Raw genomic sequence first — 20,196 nt, forward strand, 5'->3', positions numbered from 1 at the left:
GGGCCCCGGCCGGCGGCCGCCATTTTGGGGGAAGGCGCCAACGGCTGGCGGCCCGCGAGGCCTCGGCCCTCTCGGGAAGGAAGGGGTGTTTGAGCTGTGGCGCCTGGCACTGGGGCCTGGCTGCCCCACAGAGGGAGGCCGGGGGGCTTCTCCTAGCGATGCCAGGCCTGGGCCTCGGGTGGCGGCGGTTGGAGTCCCTCAACGGCACGCGCCTTGCACGCCTCGCGCTTGCRATGCCTGCTGCTCACAAGGCCGTCGCTGTCCCCTGGGCAGGCGGCCGTAGGGATAGTGGCAGGATTAAAAGGCCCTTGGGGATTTGGGGGGCCTGATACTTTCATTTCATCGCTGCAGCGCAGGGCTTGATACTTTCGTTTCGTCATGCAGACCTCGGGCTGGCACGGAGAGCTCACCGAGCAGACTGTGTCCTCTGCCCTGAAGGACGCGGGGAGGTGAACTCTGAGCCTTCACATCTGCCCCAGATACCACCAGTAACAACGCTGCAGGCCAAAGTTATTGCGGGCGTTTTTGTGCTCCTTTTGTTTTTAGTACAGCTGTAAATTAGGAAGGAAGATCAGTAGAATTATTTCACTCGCACTTCCTTGCCAGGTTAGGGCTTGGCTGCAGTAAGTCTCCAAAGAGTGACTGCGTTATTGTTCTTCAGCCTAGGCTGAATACCTATTTAGGTTAAAAATAGCTAAAAATCATATCTTGCCAAATTTGAGTGTTAGGTCTTTCTGTCACTTTTAAGCACTTCCTCTTCAAGAGTGAAGGTCAAGAAAAGATTTTTCTATCAAAGATGTATTTTACAGTGAATTGAAACAAACTATTTTGAAATGTAGCAAAAGTTCTGAGCTTTAGATTCAGAAGCATCAATTAAAACATCATAGCTCATCTTTGTTCTGATTTATATCTATTTAGTACATATGCTAAATACTTACATATCACTGACACCTTAATATATTAGCACTCTGTGATAACACTTTGGAGCCCTAGCCCTCCAATTACTGCTGACGTTACCACAGCTGATGAATAAAATTATGCCTGGAAATAATTATGTCAACATGTCCTAGGTTGTACGCATCTCTAGGCATGCACTACCTACCTGGTGTGCTTTTGTAGCTAAAGGAGTGTGAGTGCTCTCGTCTCTATACGTGTAACATGAGAGAGAACCAGAATAAGCACCTGAGCCAGAGGCAACGGGCAAGAAATGGCCGTGTGGTCATTGTTCTTTATTTCTGACATTTTTTACCTAATTGGAAAACAAAATCAGTATAGTGAACTGAATCAATCTCTGATGTAATGCTATTAAAATGTAATGACGTTACATTCACATTCAGGAAGTGACCCAGTACTTCCTGAAAGAACTGAATGTGGAGATAACAGCTATGTGTTTGTTCTTTTGTGCAATAAGTAAACTCAGCTGTTCATTCCTCTTATCTCCCCAACCCCCCTCTGCTGGTATTATCCGAGGTAAGGACAGCCAACGTGGCGCTGCTAGTGGAGCACTTCCTGGCCTTCTGGCTCTTTGGTGTCCCTTTACAATACAAACATGTTGCGAACGGAGTGTATTTAGAGGCAGGTGAGCGAGAGAAGTTTGTGCACCCGGAAGGTGAGCTTGCTCCGGGTGGGGAGGCAGCAATTAGTGATAAGGGCGTGTGTCCACTCATCCGTCAATGTACCTGCATATTGCTGTGGTATGTTCTGAGCTCCTCCTTGCGTGGGGTGCTCTGCTCGAAGCAAAGACGAGTAAGCAGCTCTCCCCTGTGTGCTTTCAGCTGAGTGACATGGGTTTCCATGGCCACTGCAGTGTGACCTTGTTACTTAAAACCAGCAGAAAGTTGCCATACCAACACAATATCTTATACCATATTTCCTCATTCCCATCAAAAAGACAGAGTTACACCCTTGTGTTAAAACACATTGTAAATATGAGTGCACACACGCACACACACACATATATATTTAAAGAGAGAAATTAGTTGAGGGATCAGGAGAAACCCTTTTTTTCCAAGGACGTTAGTGATTTTAACTTTATAGCATAGCTAGATAATTGGTCGGAGGGGAGCATGGTTTAGAAGAGTTTGACTCAGCTTATGTTGTAAATCTAGTTTGACCACTGCCTTTCTGTGTGATCCTGAGTGCAGTGCTCAGCTTCCCTCAGCCACAGTGTCTTCTGCAATGAGGAATAATAGTAACTGCTCAGTCCCACACTGAGGGTGGGGAGGAATAGTTCATGCTGGAAAACGTTTGTAGACATACCCTGGTGAGCATCTCTGGTGAAGGGCAACTACTGTACAGTGTTATAATCATTATAATGTYGACATCCTGTCAGGGAAGATTGTTCTGAATTACAGTGACTTTCTAAGGAGATATTCTATGACTAATTTTTGTTTATGTTGCATGGAGTTCATGCAAGTTCACTGCTTTAGACATCAAGGTGTGGATTATCTGAATTACTTAGTGGTAATCTACGTTAAAGTTAGAAGACACAGTACAGAAGAATGGAGTCCTCACAAAATGCATAGGGAGAACATAACTCATTTGTGCTCATGTACAATCCCTATTGAAAATAACACTTTTTCCCGTGTAGATATGTTTGGGTTCTGGAGATGTTGGAAAGGCGTATCTGTATTAAACATCTAGTCAGCTTTTTAGTACTTTAGCACATCTGTATGTGATTGAGTTCTTAAGTTTGKCTGGAAGAGCAGTTGAGGTTGAGAGGCAAGGGAGGGCTCAGTTGCTTTGGTATAGTTACCTACTGCCCTGGGCAAGTAGGAGGGTGCGCTTCCATTCAGCGGTCTTCAGGAATGGTAAAGGTTTTGTGACAGCGCCTCACTCGGGCAGAATATGAAGGACAGCAGATATACTAGGATTTTCAGCTACAGGGATTATCAAACATATGCTACAGGCTATTTATCAGCTACCAAGCCTTGGTTCCTGTTTATCTTTGCTAAAATCCCTTTGAAAGGTGACAGTATTCACAAATATTACAATTGTAAGTAGGCACGGTAGAGAATTCAAGATTTCATGTTAGAGGAGAAACAGAACAAAAAATGGGGGAGAATTACCCTCGAAACCATAGCATGGCGAATAAAGAGTCAGGTTTCAGTCATGGCGAGAACTGGCATGCTGCCTGATGTTAGATTTTATTATTTTTAAACCTGATCCTGGATTTCCTTCTGTCACCTCATATCCTTTTAAGGTCAGCAGCACTGTACCAATGCATATTTATTAGATTTAAACATATTTTGCAAGTCACCTTCACAACAACTTCTTTTCTTTTCCTGGAAAAACTGGTTGGTTACGTAGAGACTGAATTTGCAAGTCTAATCTTTGGAGTTTATTAACCCTTATTAGTCTGATTGCTCAATGGACAGATAAGTTTTCAGGCTTATCTGCAATTTAATTTCCTTTTACATATTCATCAAAGCCCACACTTCTGTTCAGACTTCGTAATCTAGATTCCTTCATGTATGAAAGTGACCTGCATATTCAGCATTTTGGGAGACAAACAGTGGTCCCACTGCTGTTTGAGAGAGCAAGAATTGATTGTCGGTATTTTTTCGTTTCAGGGAGCCACAGAGGTGAAAAGAAGATGAGATTTATATACCTTCTTTGCCTTAAGTACACAGTGAAGCTGGAACAGGTGCTATTTTTCCTTGCCAGCCTGAGATGCATCTTTGAACCTGAACTGGGAGCGCTCTGTGTATTTGCTTGTGGTATTTCCAGACCTGTTGCAGGCCTAGAAAGCCCAGCCGCTGGAATAAACACAACTGCTTACCGAGGCAGAGCCTGCTGCGCCAGGAGGCAGGTTGTTGGAATAAACACAGCTGTGCTTTTTCCATTCCACTGTGCTCCCGTTTACTGGGTCAGCCAGCCAGACACATACCTTGTCTGTGCGAAGGTGCAGGGGGTAAACATGTGTCCCTGGGGAATAGCTAAGACTGTAGGATCTACTCTTGAACTTCATCTTGGATAGGAGTCTCCAATGTTTAAATCAAATAAAGCTGTGGTTATACCTATTAGAGGGACCGGTTAGGGCTGAAAATAGCAGGAAAAACAACATGTGATGGGATATACAGTTGACCTTTGTAATCAGCTGTGCTTTCAAATGCCTAATTGCTTCCAGCTCCGCTGTGACAGTCTGCAAACTGTGCTCCATGAGTTAAGGCTTCAGATAAACCCATCCGAGTTCCCTGTGGGGAAAAGCCTCTTCTCTGAGGAGAAGAAACTTTTTCTCTGCATCACTGTAATTGAGAAGCGCCTGAACACATCTTGTTCGTGTTCCCATGTAAACGTCACCCCTGGGCAAACCCGCAGCCGCAAAATGCTGCAGTTCAGGGTTTCAGAGGGAACAGTGGTTTTGTCTCCAGGAGAGAATAGCCTGAAATACAGACAGTGGCTGCAGGCAAGCGGCAAGGCCCAAGGGACAGCGAGTAGCTCCAGGAGGCAGCTCGTATTCCAGCACTGAAGGAATTCCCATTGCTGCACCAAGTTAAAACTCGTCTTCCCCGCCAGGGCAGCTGGCTACAAGGCATCGCTGACCCTGCGCCGGGGTTTTCACATCACACACATGCCCTCAGAGGAGCAAGTGCTCGCATGGAGACGTAGCACAGAATATCYGTTCGTACTCATGCTCTGATTTATTTAGCCACAGTTTTCCAAGTAAGCCCTTATGAATTCGGTCAAACAATCCCCATCCAAGTTTTCTTAGGCTCCCTTGAGAGATACAGGCTGTGTGTGTAAGAGTGAGAGGTCTGAAAAGAGGACTTTCAGACGGACCCGTCATGACAGTCCTCATGAAAACAAAGTGAAGCGGTGGTGTACATAAATTAAACGCTGAGCAAGGGGCGATGGAATACCTTGGGATGCTAAATAAAGCAGCACCCCGTGAGGCTGGGGAATCCCAGCATAAAGAGAAGTCATAGCTGGAATGATTTTGAAAAGCGGGATTTTCTGTACATTCCCAGGSTTTGCACAAGTTTGGATACTGGGCCAACTGAGAAAGTCTGCGTTAGATTAGTACGACTGGATCCCTGACAGGGCACAGCATTCCCACTGTGCTTCCAGCCCTAAGAAAATCCTCACAGCTTTAGCAGGCAGGCAGGTCCAGTCATTGCCCTCTGACAGCACAGTACGAGGGCTCGGACAAGCCGGGAGACGTACGGCTCAGCAGGAAAGTAGCCTCGAGTGATTTGGATGCACAAGAGAGTTCAGCACCCGTGGCAACGAGCACCGTCAGGCCCTGTTATCAGGTTGGACTGCTGCCACGAGGCGAGACAAGCTGTTGTTTCCAATGTGCCATCTCAAGTGAAGCTTCTTGGATCTCAACTGGGAGTACAAAGATGGGATTATCACCCCAACGGGCTTGGGAAGCAGGCGCTCTTCCTGACATTCAGCATAGTCTTTGCAAAAAAAACTAACCAGTTTGTATCCTCCAGTTCAGGCTGCGCTCTCTGGGAGGGCTGCTAGCTCTCTTTTCTAGCGTCTCTCGTATTAACTAGCACTGTCCTAAGAGCACTTCCCAAGTCCCAGGTTTTTTCTCCCCCCAGTTTTTCAACTAAGCAGAAATTAATTCTACTTTTATGAACCGCTAGCCCCATTCTGCTCACAGTTACTGACCCAAGTGCAGAATTAACCCCGTGCCCCGCAGCGCTGGGTGGAACCCCTCACCTCTTCATGCCCACAGGGCAAATTTGCCTCAAGCAGGGAGATACCAGGACATTTACTTAAGTGTTGAACTAACTGAGGAATGACTTAGGGGAGCATTTGGAGCGCGACAGAGGTTTCGTAAGCACAGAAAGACAGAGAGCTCTCATTCTTCCAAGGCACAGATTTTTATCATATCACAAAAGCAAGCAGCTAGAAGGACTCCAGTCACGAAGCGCTGTGCCCTGAGAACGGGTTAGATTGCCTGGCCTCTTGTAGGAGACTGTCTACTGGATGGGATCCGGGATGAAAACAAGTTCTTAAACTGGTTATACCTCCTGCTGTGGTTCACAGCCATCACTGGATGCTGGAATTGTTTGCATGCCTAATGCTCTGCAGGAGCCGCATCCCGTCCTTCCCCACAGGGAGCCAGAGCGTGTGCACTATGCCGCTATATTCATCCATCATCTCAGATGAACGTTACCTTGAAAACCCTGATGTTCTGAGTGCAAAAAAACCACCCCCTACTAGACTGGCTCAGATGTCGAGTGGCAGAGGTAGTATTTTATTTTTAGAGCATCCCTCCTCAAGGACACTAAAGAGTTTGTAAAACGTCACTGAACAAAAACAAAACATTGCCAACAACAAAACTGCAAAACTGCCCAAAAGTAAAACACAGCAGCATTCAAATATCAGAAAACATGAGAGCTAAAGTGCTTGAGGTCATTTCTCAACTGTGCACAGTCCAAAACAATCTTCCCCATATTTTCCAATAGCACCTGCCTGGCTGCATAGGTTTCTGTACCAGTCTATGGCAGGATAACACTACTAAGCCAGAGCCATTATCCCCAAAAGACTAGGAACAACATATTTTTTTCCTTCCCTCTTACTAAAAATAAGTTAATAAATAATATTCAAAGAAATGCATTTTAAAGTTCAGGCAGCTGAAATTTGACTTCAAAGTAAGTGATTGTATGGATTTTCCATGCAGTGAAGTCGCTAGCATTGCCTGGAGCTGAATGAAGCTTTGGTGGGATTTATAAAGTGCTGTCTTTTAGTATTATGCCTGTTTTTAATAAAGTTTTTCAAACCAGCACCGGGGTTGTGAGTTTAAAAAAACCACTTAAATAACAGACTAACTTTCAGTGGATGCTGGAACCAGACAGACATTGCATAATGCACACAGAAATATATTAATTGGGGGGGGGGGAACAAAACCCAAACCCTAACACAATTATGGTTAAACTTTTCATCCTTAAAAACAAACACCCACCAAGCACCAAGAGCAACTCTGAAAGCCACGTCTGCCTCCCGGTCCCCTGGCTCCTCACTAGGTGATACAAGCTCAGCAGCAGCGGTCGCGGGCCCGAGCCTGCAGGCACTCAGTGCAACGCTCCCCCGGCGTTCCGCACCATGGGAGCGATCCAGCTGCCAGCGAAGCCGCAGGGAGCTTCCCGCGGACTTCGGCAGGCTTTGGATTGGCCCCGCACACTGACAGCAGGAGCAGGACCCTGTTTTATAGTCACTGCTCTCCTATCCAGCCACGAAAGCCACCTCCTGAAATTCCTGAAGGGGTTTTCARTCTTCCCCTCCATGCATGCATTTAACATCCATAACAGTTAAGAGCAGTTACACATGCATATCAGTGGGAGAAAAGTCCCAGACAAGAGGAATTACTGACTGTAAGAAAAAGAAACCCAGTAGAAATGCTGGGAACTGCTAAAGACCCAACTCCCTCGAATAAATCTGGTTCCCTGTTGAAGCAGCAGGCATCTGCCCGCTGGACCGTATGCAGGAAGCTCGATAGTGTGTTTGTGTGTGCATGTGTGCGCAGTGCACGCAGGGGCGCGCGCAATGAGCCTCGTTCCGCGGCGCGCGAGCCCGTCGGCAAGCCGCCTCCTGCCCCGGCGTCCCAGCAAGCGTCTTGAGCGCCGGCCCTCGCCGCTCTCACTTGGGAGCCGTGGCGTTATAATCGTCTGGTGCCACAGCCGCCAGGGAACGGTCTATCCTGAACTCTTCCTCCAGCCCGCCGGGCGCCCTCCTCGAATCGCCGTGGGCTGCGGGCCGGTGGCCGTCCGCGCCGCCCGCCTCGAGCCCCAGGATCTGTCTCTGCACCAGCTTGCAATAGAGGCCGCCTTCCTCCATGAGCTCCTTGTGCGAGCCCTGCTGCACCACGCGGCCCTTGTCCAGCACGACGATGTTGTGAGCCTTCTCCACGGTGCTCAGTCTGTGAGCTATGACGAGCACCGTGTGGTTCTGCAAATCGCCGTAGATCGCCTGCTGGATCTGCGCGGAAGGGAAAGACGTTAGCGCGCGAGCATCGCTGGAGGGAGGGACAGYGGCTCCGCGGCGCCGCGTCAAGGAATCGCCGCAGGGGAGGTTTGCTCTCCCCGGGCGCRCAGAGGATGCGGGAGCGGGGCTCCCCGTAGCATTAACGGCTCCGGCAGGTCCTTCCCAGCTCTCACGGTGCGGCCCAAAAGACTGGCTTTGGCCCATTTCTTTCCCTTCTCTGTTGTACGCGGGGGGTGCGTCACCTCTCCCACCCCGGGGCGCTGCGAGGGCTGCCCGCRGACACCAAGGGCATAACCTTGGGGAGATGTAGGCTGTGCTATAAAAGACGCTTTCATTGCCACCCTTGACACTGAAGAGCGAGCTTTGGAAATAGGCGGTGCAGTCATCAGACCTTCCCAAAGCGCCCTGGATGAAGCTGCAGCCTGTAGTGGGGGGATGCAGCCCGGAGCCCAGCACAGCCCCCAGGCCGCCGAGGAGCCCTGCCCCGGACCTGTGAGCCTGCAGTGCTCCTCCTGCAGGAGCAACCCTCGTGCATCCACTTCGACCTAGCTTTTCCTTGCATCCCTAAGCTGCTCCGCGACCGGGCAAATGCTTCTAAAGGACCTGGCCGCTTGCTTTCTGCCAYTACTGAACCAGCAGGGCTGTGCGGTTGCCACATCCCAGCCCGACTGTGCGGCTCAGTGCACAGAAAGCTCCAGGCCTTCCCTGCAGTGCTGTTCGCTTGGTGCCTCCGCTGGGTTTTAGCTGGGGCAATTCGACTCTCCCTATTGCAGCACCGTCCTCCGGGTATTCCTCTGCGGCCTGCCCCAGAGGGCTGCGCAGCGCGGCCGCGTGCCGGTTAATGCCCTCCACGTTTCGCAGAGAGGCGGCGATCCGCACCGATCGGGGAGCACAGGATTGTGCCCCCCTTGGTGGCTACAGCGCAGGGTCGGAAGCGGTTCGCGCTCCAGAACAAGTGCCTTGCACTAACCTTTCGTATACCGACTGCACCATGGGGAGACCCAGCCTGCCTGCAGGCTGGAAACCGAAGCTACAGCCTTTGCTCCGAGCCCAGTTTGCCTCCCTGGCCCAAACGGCGGAGTCGCCTACTAACCGCGTGCTCGCTCTCAGCGTCCAGCGCGCTCGTGGCTTCGTCCAGGACGAGGATGGGGGGGTTTCGGATGAGGGCCCTGGCAATAGCCACTCTCTGCTTCTGCCCGCCGGACAGCTGCGCTCCTTTTTCACCTGCCTCTGTTGGATTGGGAGAAGAAGGGGTCAAAACGAAATCGAGAGCTGCCATCGAATCCAGCTCCCAGCCAACAGCACGGCCACGGCATCGGCGACTGATGCTCATGGAGATGATGCCGAGAAGCCCCCGAGCCTGGGAGATCACCCAAACCCCGTGCCCTCGGTGCCGGCAGGGCGATAGCCGGCTCCGTAAAGCCGCTCCCGCCCGACCGCTGCCTCTCCCGGCGCGGGTTTTCGGTACCTGTGTGGTAGCCGTCCTGCAGCTCGGTGATGAAGGCGTGCGCGTTGGCCTTCTGGGCGGCCTGCACCACCGACTCGAAGGAGGCGGACGTTAAGCCGTAGGAGATGTTGTCGGCGATAGAGCGGGCGAACAGCACCGGCTCCTGGCTCACCAGGGAGATCTGCGGAGAGGGCGGTCGGCAGCYGAGGGGACGCCGCGACCCGGCGGCCGCCTGGGCCGTTCCCAGCGCGGGAAACCAGCGCCAGTCCTGGCTACTGGGCCGGCTCTTGCCTGTTCCCCGTTCAAGGCCAGCCATCGCACTCGGGCCCCCTGCGTGAGCCCTCCTGCATCGTTTAATTCAGAAATTGGGAAGCTAYGGTTGCTCCAAGTCCTTAATTGCTTGGCAACAGCCTCCGGGTCCAGCCTTTAGAGCCGCTGCTGCTCACTCRTGAATTTAGCCTCCTTTTTTTAAAYGTTTCTGTATACTGAAATAGATTAAACCCTCCAACTTATTGCTCAGAACGGGAGAGACAGCGTGATACGCTCATATTTTAATAGACTTCTCCCCACGCTCCTAACACCACACCAGGCTTCCTAAGCTGAAAGACACGTCTGTCTTTTGATCCCCACCGCGCACGGGCAGGGAATGTAAATGAGCTGCCCGGAGTCTGGCTTTCCAAGCCGGCTCTCATCGCTGTTTTCYGGGTTTCCCGCTGACTCCCGAGGCCGGTCACTGCGTGGGGAGGGCAAAGAGGGCAGGTGCTCGCGCGGGAGACGAGGGCTGGTCTGTGCTGACCCGGAGACGAGCCCGAGGGGCCGGGACCCCGCTCCCAGCAAAGCCCCAAGCTCCCGCGGCGCTCCAGCTGCTGCCGGGGACACCAGGAGCTTTAACCGCCCAGTATCTGGGAGCTCCTTTAAAATGCAAAGGTATCAAGTGCTGGAGAAATGCGGAACACTATTTCAAATCCAATTTACACTGTAGTTAATCCAGCAACCAGAACCGCATTTTTAGGGGGCTAGCCAAAAAATACTAGACAACCTGGTTCTCGTTCTGTTTTCGGAAGAATTCCCCCTCCCCACGAAACCCAGCTTCGCCCCTTTCCCTTCCGCCCCCTCAGATTATCTGCATTCGTTTCTGGGACCAGCTCCAGCCTCCGGCTTCCGGGACATTTTGGGAGCTGCCGGCTCACACCCAAAGCGACCCGCGACGCTACCGTTCGTCCCCGCGAGCGGCCCCCCACCCCGAGCGAGCGGGCGCCGACGGGCGGCTCGTACCACGGAGTGCAGGTACTTGTGGTCRTAGGTGGCAATGGGGCGCCCGTCCAGCAGCACCTGCCCGTCCTGCAGCGGGTAGAAGTTCTCCAGGATGTTGACGCAGGAGCTCTTCCCGCTCCCCGAAGGGCCCACCAGCGCCGTCACTTGGCCGGGGCGCAGGGTGAAGGACACGTTCTGCAACGGGGACGCGGCGGCGCGCTCAGGAGCCGGCCTTCCCTGGGTGGGTCCCGTGGGGAAGCGGCTCGGGCACTGCCCAGGAGACGCAGCCGAGACGCGGCCGCCGAAACCCCCCTCGGACCTGGCAGCACGCAGCCCCGGCCATCGCTCCTGCAGAAGACGGGCCGTTTCCTCCCCTCCCCAGCTCTTCCGAGGAAGCAAGAAGCCTCCAAAATTGCTTCRAATCCACCTGCTTGGAGAGCAGGGACCTCCAAAAATTGCAAACTAACTGCTTCGCTCTCTCACCCTGTCCCACGACCCAGCCCCCCTCCGAGGGAAACGGCCSGAGCGGCTTGGCACAAAGCCCTGAACCACGCTGGCGGGTTTAATGCCTTAGCCGGGAACAAGGGTTTTCCGCATAAATCTCACTCCTTGCAAGGTCCTAAACACCCGCTGCTCCTTTTATCCTGTCCCCAGCGCGCTGCCAAGCCTACCTTCACGCATCGCCCCCGGGGCGGCAAGCGTTGCCCACAGGAGACCCCGGCCACGGCACGGCGCCGCGCCGGCAGCGCTCACCTCAAGCACCTGGGTCGAGGAGCGAGTGCGGTAGGAGAAGGTGACGTTTCTGAACTCCACCTGCCCGTCCACGTGGTCCGGGGCCAGGGAGCCGTCGTTGACCATCGTCGGCTGGCGATCGATGAACTCGAACACCTTCTCGGCAGCTCCCACCCCCTGCATCAGCCCGCTGTAGACGGAGCCGACGGACTGGAAGGGAAGAGGCAATGGTGATGGGAATGGCCGTCGGAGCTGCTCGCAAGGAGGACGGTCAAAACGCTCCCGAGTCCATCCTCTGACATTTGCTGCAGCAATCGGGCACCGCGAAAGAAAGCTCTTCCCCCTCGCCAGGTTGTGCGGGGATATGCAGATGTGCAGAGATGGACGGAGCGTGCTGTGTGGGGAAAGGGCATCTGGGGGGGCTGTGCACATGGGAACACACAGGGAGGAACGGACAGAGGAAACAGATGGATTGGGAAGAAGAGAAGAGGTGTGCGGGACACACGTGACCCAAACTTTGATTGAAATCCACCACCCTTATCTCTTTGCTCAAGGCCAGCAGCTCCCAGATCACCCAACGGTTGGGCCAAGACCACGTATGGCAGCGTGTTGCACCAGCCTGCAAGACCGGCCGGCTCGCTCCCTAGCACGCGTATTGCAGCTGCAGAGCAGGAGGTTGCCTGAAAGGTCCAGCCTGAAGCCATCTGGCAGCTGCCACGGCTGCTGCCTGCAGGGTTAGAGCCCTGGTGCATTTACCGCTCTGCCTGCTCAGCTGCAGCTGCAGCGCACCAACCCCAGCCCTGTTGGGCTCAACCCCCATCACACATCGACTCTCCTCAGCATGAAGCTCAGAGCTGCAAAACAGCTTGTATTGCAACTGCCTRTCCCACCAGGAGGGGAAAAAAAACCCCGAAACCGAACAAAACACGCACCAAACCCACAGCCTGGAAACGCCACCAGAGCCCGCAGCCATCTGAACAGATGGCGAGCGCCAGGCGGGCTGCCTCCGGCTGGGCTCCGCCGCCGCACGGAGGCAGGAGCGCCCCCGAAACCACGCTCGGCTGCGAGAAAACCTGGGCTTGATCAGTTCTGCCTTGATTAGCCAAGCTTACGCCTCTGCAAGACGAAAGCAAGCCTGGGTGGGCTCCACCGTCCCACCCACAACCCCGTCCCGCTAGTGCGTTGCCAACTTAGCAGCTGGTGGCTAATTGCTGGAAAAGAAAAAAGGCAACACAGTGAAGCTTTTGATGAACCCTGAAACGTAACGGGCAGCCTTGAACTCCGGGACTTCCCCGCCAGCGGGGCCAGCCTGCCCCCTCTGCCCCCAATTGCCTCGTTGGGGATGAGCTGCAGAGGCTGGGATGATCCACCAGACAAACAGCACGGCAATACAGGGCGGCCCACAGGGATAAACCGGACTCACCTCCATGCAGTCTCCCAAGACGAACTCATAAATGATGAAGGATATCAGGTTTCCGCTTGTCATTTGCCCCGAGATCACCAGGTGTCCCCCGTAGTAGAGGATGCTCACTTGGACCACCAGGAGCGTCAGCTGGAAGCAAGCAAAGACCCAACACGTCAGCGAGGACAACCAAACGCACTCACGCAATAGCCCTAGCAGTGAGCACCAACATTAATGGGGCTGATTTAAGGAGTCAGACCGGGATTTTTCAACCAAAGTCCAGTGGAGCAACAGCCAAGGATTMATTTGAAACAAGAACATCTCAGGAACTTTTCTCTTGGACTAACGTCCTCAAGCATAATAAATTATACTCAGATTATGCAGTGCACACAGTCCCCTCATCACTAAAATAAACCTTGTGTTGTATGAACGTGACACATTTTCATCCGGAAAACAAAAACAAGCCAAGAGTTAATGCGGAAAGTCCTCCTTGTGCATACAAGCTCCCGAAACACCTCAACTGTTGCTGGAGATCACTGTGCGCGTAGGTGGGTTTCTACCTACTCTGACAAGAAGGGGGAGAGGCCCTTATATAACGGATAACAGCCCATGCCGTTCCCTGCTCCCGGCACGCTTGGAAAAGCGGCGATGCCCCGGTGCTGCGTCCATCCCACCGGCAGCGAACGCAGGAGCCCTGGCCCGTCCCTGCTCAACCACCTTTCCGAGCTGGCGGAAAGGCTGTCGGCTGCAAATTTACAGACAGAAATACCGGGAAAAGGTTCCTCCTCTATTTCCCTGCCACGATCTGACCTCCAGATCCTACCTTTCCTCCGAGGAAGACTCTACTAGGGTGCTGCTAAATCTGGCGGCTGCTCTTTACACGAACCCCACAGGAGCCGTTTCTGACTGTTTTTGACTACTTTGACTCAGCTGGATCAGCTCCGACCCAGTTCCTGCCGCTGCCTCCGCTGGAAGCTCAGGAATGATGCTAGAAATGCTCTAATTTTGCCTCCAAACTTGGCAGCCCCCGAGTCTCCCATGGTTGCGCGAGGATGTCCTAAGCCCCAAGCCTTTCAACAGAAGCGGCTCAGATCCTTGGGCGCGCGGGGACAAGGGGAGCCTCGCGCGAGGGCTTTGCGCAGCCTCAGCGCTGCGGGAGAAGTCCCAAAGCATCTGCTCCGGAGCGATGAAACAGCACTTTGCAGAGAAACCCAGCAGCCTCCGCCACCCCCAGGCAGGCGGTTTCCGAGCAGAGTCGCACGGGCGCCGCGGCCCTTTCCCAGCCGGAGCCTCCGAGGAGGCGCCGGCACAAGCACGCAATGCAGCAGCGCRGCGCACGGGGGTTCCCGCGACCTTGAGCGCTTATCGGTTACGTTCTTGCTCGCCACAGAAGATGGACCGCTCGGTGGCCCCATGCAACGGCGCCCTAAGGGGAGCAGGGTCTAGTTTGGATGAGCGAAAAGCCAGGGAGAAGARGAGAAAGGCGGCCGCCCCAGGAGCGAGCCCGCCGTCCCCGCGCGGCGCGGGCCACCTACCCCGCTGGACCACACGTAGTAGGTGTAGGCCAGGGCCTCCCTCCTGTTGAGCTTGTAGACCTGCTGCAGCTTCTGCCAGTACACGTCGGCCTCGGCCTCCTCGTTCGCAAAGCTGCGCACGGTCTTCATGGCCGAGATGGTCTCCTCGGCCGTGTTGTTGGCCTTGGCCAGGGCGCTCTGCACCTCCTTGGAGAGCTTCTGCGGGGAGCCGAGGAGAGGGGCTCAGCCGAGGCCGTGGCAGAGCCAGGCAAACCACTGCACGCCGCGGCCACCCGCGCGGCCTCTCCCATCTCACCCCGGAGGCTTCGGCTCCTGGGCAGGAAGCAAGGCCAGAGCACAGGCCACGCGCAACGGCCGTGACCGCGAGAGCCCCGCCGGCCGCTCCCACCTACCTTGTAGTACTTGCCGTAGACGTCGGACACCAGCATGATGATGGGGAAGCCCATGAAGGTGACGAGCGAGAGCTTCCAGGAGAGGCTGAACATGAAGATGATCACCCCCGTGGCCTTCACCACGTTGCGCAGGAAGATGTTGATGTTCTGGGACACCAGGTCGCTCACGATGGTGGTGTCCGACGTCAGGCGGGAGATGACGTCCCCTGCGGGAAGGAGGGGGTCGGGGAAGGGGAGAGCGTGGACCTGTCACCGCGGCAGGGCCTGGCCGAGCCGCGTCCCCATCCGGCTCCCCCAGCCCCTTGCCGGTGGCTTGGAAGGGGGCTGCCCTGCTGCTGCAGATGCAAAGCAAAAAACCCAAACTGCTGCACGCACCAGGGACAAGCAACGCAGCCGACGGCACCCGCCGCATCCCGGCTCACCGGGACGGAGAGCCTGGGACTGCTGGTCCCGGCACAGCTAACCCCGGAGTGCCAGGCAGCCTCGGGGACGGCGGTGTGTTTTAGCCGCGTGCCTGCAGCCGGAGCGACCCTGCGGACGTGCTCTCGCAGGCGGCTCCTAAGGGCCAAAGCTCCCGCGACGTTCCTCGGTGGAGCCGAGCATCCAAACGCCCTGAATTTCTGAATGCCTGGCGCGTGCCCGAGTCCAGCCAGGCTGAATTCCCGCGCCGTTAGTCCGGGCTCGCTCACAGCCCACTAAAATAACACCCCGGTGTCCTTGGCTACCAGGGCACCAGCGATCGCTAAATATGGCAACGGCCTCCAAACTAAAAATACTGTCGAGGAGAAGTGAAACGTGGGAAGAGCTGCCGCGGGCTGGACTCAAAGCCGCGAGAGCCCTGGGGCAGCCGTGCGGAGGCGGCGGGGGCAAGGCTTTCCGTGCCCAGAGCGGCGAGTGGCCGGGCACCCGAGGGAGGTGCCGGAAGGGGAAACTTTGGGATACGCAGCGATGAAGGTCTYGGCCCGGGATCGCCGGACGTCAGGTCGCGCGGCGGCAGCGCGGCGGCCCCAGGGCACTGGGCAATCCCGCGGCCGTTTTAGCAGGCACCAGCGTGCCGATAGTCACAGAAAACTCAGTTATTCCCCAAAGCGCCTCATTCTGGGGGAAGCRCCTTTTGCCTAAGAGGGTTTTAAAACACCAGCGTGCGGATGCCAACTCCGGCTGGCYCCAATCTGCTGCTTGCTGGTCGGGAAAACCACGGGGCAAAACCACCGCGTGCCTGGGACAAGGTAGCGGCTTGGACGGGCCCCACGTTAACCGGCACAGCGGGAGGGAGCACGCGGGCTTCCCCGGCACCTCCCGGGGGTTAGGGCAAACCCGAGGAGGAGGAGGAGGAGGAGGAGGAGGCGGCACCAACCCGTGCGATTCTCGTCGAAGAAGCTCATCTCCTGCGCCACCAGCGACCTGAAGAGGCAGTTGCGAAGGCGAAGGTTCAGTCTGGCAAATACGAGCGTAAAAACGCCGCCCCGGATACCTGCGGCAAATGAGCTAATTGCAGATAAGAAACGTTATAGAGCAATGGACACGAAACCCGCTCCTCCGCGACACAACCCCGTCCAGACACCAGGATGCGGCACAGCCGGCACGGTGCTCCTGGGGCTCCGTCCCGGATGACCTCCCAAACCCCCTTGGCTGCGGCCGGCCCCTTCCACGGCACCGGCTCGAAGCCCCGGAAGAAATTCCCGCCGTCCGTGCCCGTGCTGCTGGCAGGTACAGCGGGCCGGTGCGATGCCGGCCTGGCGAGGACGGGGCTGTGCCAGCGCCAGCACGGCGCAACCTGGCCCTGGGCATGGGTAATTTGGAGCTACAGCTAAAAGCATGCTTTCGGACAACGCCGCTCCCTCCTCGAGGCTGCAAACAGCCTCCCGGCGCCGCAGGCACCCGCCGGAGCGGCCGCGGGCTGCCCCCGCGGTTACCTTCCGATGGCCAGCAGCGACATGACGAGCACGGCGGTGGAGAAGCGGTCCATGCTCTTCTGCACCACGATGCCGTCGATGGCCACCCCCGTGTAGTAGGGCAGGAAGGTCTCTCCTGCCGCCGAGCACAGGGCCAGGGTCACGGAGCCGCAAAGCCCCCCCGGGGCTCCCGGGCGCCTTTTCCCCGCCAGCGTCCCTCCCTCCGGCTGTGCGGAGCCGCCTCCCCTGTCTGCCGACCTCCTCCGCTCAYGCTCGCCCCCACCACGGCCTCGGCTCTCCCGGCTCTGCATGCTGCCACGGCCCGGCGCCAACCCCATCCCTGCCACGGAGCCACCCGGCCCTCGTGCAGGATGAGCCGGGAGGCCCAGCCCCCAGCAGCATGTGGAGATGCTGCATTTTCCACGGCATTTTCGCCCCCAGTGCATTCCTGCCCCATTGCATTTTAAACCCACCCCCATTGCATTTTTCCATTGCATTTTCCATTGCGCTTTCACACCCATTGCATTCCCGCCCCCCATTGCATTTCCCATTGCACTTTTGCCCCCATTGCATTCCCGCCCCCCATTGCATTTCCCATTGCACTTTTGCCCCCATTGCATTCCCGCCCCCCACTGCATTTTTCCATTGCATTCCTGCCCCCCATTGCATTCCCACCCCGGCCCGCGCAGGACTTGCCACCCAGCCCAGCCCTGAGAGCAGCCCCAGGTCTCCCCCACCGTGGCTCCGTGTCCCCCCGCCGAGGAGCGGGGCGCGTGGCAGCCCCCCAGCCCCGCTCGCTCACCCAGGGCGGCCACGAGGAGGAAGAAGGAGGCGACCCCCAGGAAGAAGGCGTCCGGCTTGGTGTAAGCCAGCAGCTTGTGGATGGTGGGACCCGCCGCCTCCTCCCGCTTCTGCCGCGGCGAGCCGCCCTCGCAGCTCTCCTCGGCGCGCGACTCGGAGCCGAGGGCCTCGCGGGACGACGTCACCGAGGCCAGCAGCTGCCACAGGCCCAAGGTGGCCGCCAGCGCCACGTAGGTCCAGGCAAAGAGCCCCCAGAACCAGGGGTCCCTGATGGTCCTCCGCACCTCGGCGTAGAGCAGCAGCTTCACCAGCATGTAGATGCCCATGAGGAGGCAGACGACGGCGATGAAGGCCCGCGAGGCCCGCAGGCGCCGGGGGCCGTAGGCCGTGTTGGTGGCCACCCCGATGGCGGCCCCCAGCAGCACGCAGCCGCGGTAGAGGCAGCCGCCCCAGACGTCCAGCAGCGAGTTGAAGACGTTGAAGTGGCGCAGGTCCTCCAGCAGGGCCCGGCCGCCGCGGCCGTGGGCGTACAGCAGCGTGGTCACCGCCACGTCGGCCCCGCTCAGCGCCAGCGTGCTGGCCACCGCCTTCCAGGCCCGCATGCTGGCCGCCGGGCCGGGACGCGGCCGGGACGCCCCTAGCGTGGGGACGGCGCCGCCATGTCCGCCTCTCCTGGGGGGGAGAAAGAGGAAGGGGAGGTGAAGAGAGGCGCCAGGGGACGGTCCCCGATTTCCAGGGGCTGGGAAGACAACGCGGGAGGAGAGCGCTCGGCCTCGCCAACCGAGCGCTTGGGGGGGGGGGGGGGGGGATGAAAAAAAAAAAAGACATATCGAAGCATAAGGTCCCCCTCTTTTTAAAGGGTGTGTTAGAGCTACGTCGGCACGTAGAGCTATGTCAGCTCCCGCCGCCTGACGCCTCCGGAGCGCAACACTGCATCCGAGCCCAGGGCGACACCAAACCCCGCGGCAGCTCGGTAACCCATGTTAGAGAATATTGAACTGAAGCTGTCTAGAATTAATTGCTTAGCATAACTTGCTTAGCATTAGTAGCTAAATTTGCTGAAGCCTTAGGCCTCAGGCTGTGAACTTGCTGTGAACTTTTACTTAGATAAGTAAAAGGGGGCCCCAGAGCCGGTTCAAGCTGGAGAGATAAAGAAGCTACACTGACAGCAGGAGCAGCCAACCTTGAAGATAAGCAGCGGCCTGCCTAGAGACAATGAAGGGGCCCAGTGAAGAAGGGGAAGAACCGAGACCTAACTATTACTATTGGTCCAAACTATCGCTTAAGGGGTGGGGAATTTAGATTGTAAGGGTATAATTGCCCAGGRATTTCTTTGTTCGGGGTCCCTCTTYGGAGGCACCCAGCTCGAGCTGTAATTACCACACGTATGTCATTAAATTTTATTTTTCTTCAATCTGACTTCGAACTTCTGCCTCAGCAGGAACCTAGGGTCGGACCCTGTTATGGAGGCCAGCGAGCCTGATTTTCCATAACACCCAAGCGCTGGCAGCGGAGCCCCCCGCGCCTCGCTGTCCCCGACCCCCTCAAACGTTAACTGCTAAACGCGCTGTTCTGCCAGCACGCCACACAGAGATGCCAAATAAGCCTAAAAGCAAGTTAAACAGGGGGTGGGAATCGGAGGCCGCATCTGAGGTCCGTCTGCGGGAGACGGGGGCGAGCCCGTGTYGCGGCACGGCGCGGGGGCTTGCTCCCTGCAGCGAAGGCAGAGCCACGCACGCGGGTTTCCAGGAAACTCCTGGGAGTTTTGCTTCAGCTTTCTCCCTCTCCGGCCAACGTCAAGCAAACRCGATGCCAGGCTTGGACGCCGGGGAAGGAGCGGGCCAGCGGAGGAGGTGCGACCGAAAAAACCGCTGCTGCCTGCCGAAGGAGGCTGCAGGCGCGAGACGAGCAGTGGCACCAGCAGAGGCTTGTCCTCAGCCAGCGCGTTTCGGTCTCGCCGCGGCGGGCAGAGAGGGCAAAGGCAGCGCCGCGGGCTGGGCTCGGTTTGGGTGCTTTTGGACAAATTCGTGCGCTGGCCTACCCACGTGTGAGCGTAACGCAGCGGCCGCTCCTCGTGCGACAGCCTCTGCCCTTGGGGTGGGGGATSGCGCCCGCTCCCGGGGGGCTCCGCCGCCAAGGGATCCCCTGCACGGTGCGGGCGAGCGCCAGTCCCGCCGGCTGGTCTCGTCCCCCCGAGGACGGGCCGGGCTCCGGGCTGCTCCCTGCCGCCACCCGCGCTCCCCCTCGCAGCCCCGGCCACAGGGAAGGGGAGGAAGAAGAGGAGGAGGAGGAGGAGGAGGAGGCGGCGGCCAGGGCTCCCTGCCAGCCTGCAGCCGGGCCTCGGGGAGGCAGGCGCATCCCGGCCACAGGGAGCCGAGGACCGGGGCGTCCTCACCCGCGGCAGGGATGGGGACGGGGGGGCTCCCGGCAGGAGGTCCCGGCGGAGGGGTCCCCGCGGGGCCCGGGGTAGGAGCAGCAGGAGGAGGAGGGCAGGCCCCTGCCCGGGCCGGGCTCTGCCCCGCGGCGAGCGGCAGCCGGGCACGCGGGGGTGGCGAGGGGAGCAGGGGACGGAGGGGCTCGCGGCCGCGGGGGGGGGAGCGGCGGCGGCGGCGGCCCGCGCCTCCCTCCGCTGCGCACAGACCTCGCCTCGCACACGGCTTCCCGCCGGGCACCCGAGGAGCCGCCACCCCCGAGCTCCCCGGCGCGGCGGATTATGCAGCACATTAGGATCTGCCGGCCCGCAGGTCCCGGCGCCCCACCCGCCACCGGRACCGCGAGCCGGGGAAAGGCCCCGCCG

At 57.2% G+C, this 20,196-nt stretch overlaps 1 protein-coding gene across 3 annotated transcripts in view; it reads right to left on the reverse strand.

Annotated features, from left to right (window-relative positions):
• Positions 1-5,813: 5,813 nt before the first annotated feature.
• ABCB9 (ATP binding cassette subfamily B member 9) overlaps positions 5,814-20,196 on the reverse strand; it is a 15,249-nt gene continuing 866 nt past the window's right edge. Inside the window, exons 1-11 of one of the 3 annotated variants that reach the window (XM_026058755.1) lie at positions 17,401-18,074; positions 16,620-16,734; positions 16,061-16,191; positions 14,704-14,909; positions 14,312-14,509; positions 12,798-12,926; positions 11,396-11,584; positions 10,664-10,837; positions 9,410-9,569; positions 9,035-9,171; positions 5,814-7,935 (exon numbers count right to left, since the gene is read on the reverse strand). In XM_026058755.1, coding sequence (XP_025914540.1) covers positions 7,597-7,935; positions 9,035-9,171; positions 9,410-9,569; positions 10,664-10,837; positions 11,396-11,584; positions 12,798-12,926; positions 14,312-14,509; positions 14,704-14,909; positions 16,061-16,191; positions 16,620-16,734; positions 17,401-18,001 — 2,379 coding nt within the window. In that variant the 5' untranslated portion in view covers positions 18,002-18,074 and the 3' untranslated portion in view covers positions 5,814-7,596. Of the gene's footprint in view, positions 7,936-9,034; positions 9,172-9,409; positions 9,570-10,663; positions 10,838-11,395; positions 11,585-12,797; positions 12,927-14,311; positions 14,510-14,703; positions 14,910-16,060; positions 16,192-16,619; positions 16,735-17,400; positions 18,075-20,196 lie in introns of those variants that run through there. The other 2 variants (XM_026058756.1, XM_026058757.1) reach the window with 2 other exon arrangements.

Source organism: Apteryx rowi, unplaced genomic scaffold (genome assembly GCF_003343035.1).
Source record: "Apteryx rowi isolate R43461 unplaced genomic scaffold, aptRow1 scaffold_15, whole genome shotgun sequence".
NCBI classification, from domain to species: domain Eukaryota; kingdom Metazoa; phylum Chordata; class Aves; order Apterygiformes; family Apterygidae; genus Apteryx; species Apteryx rowi.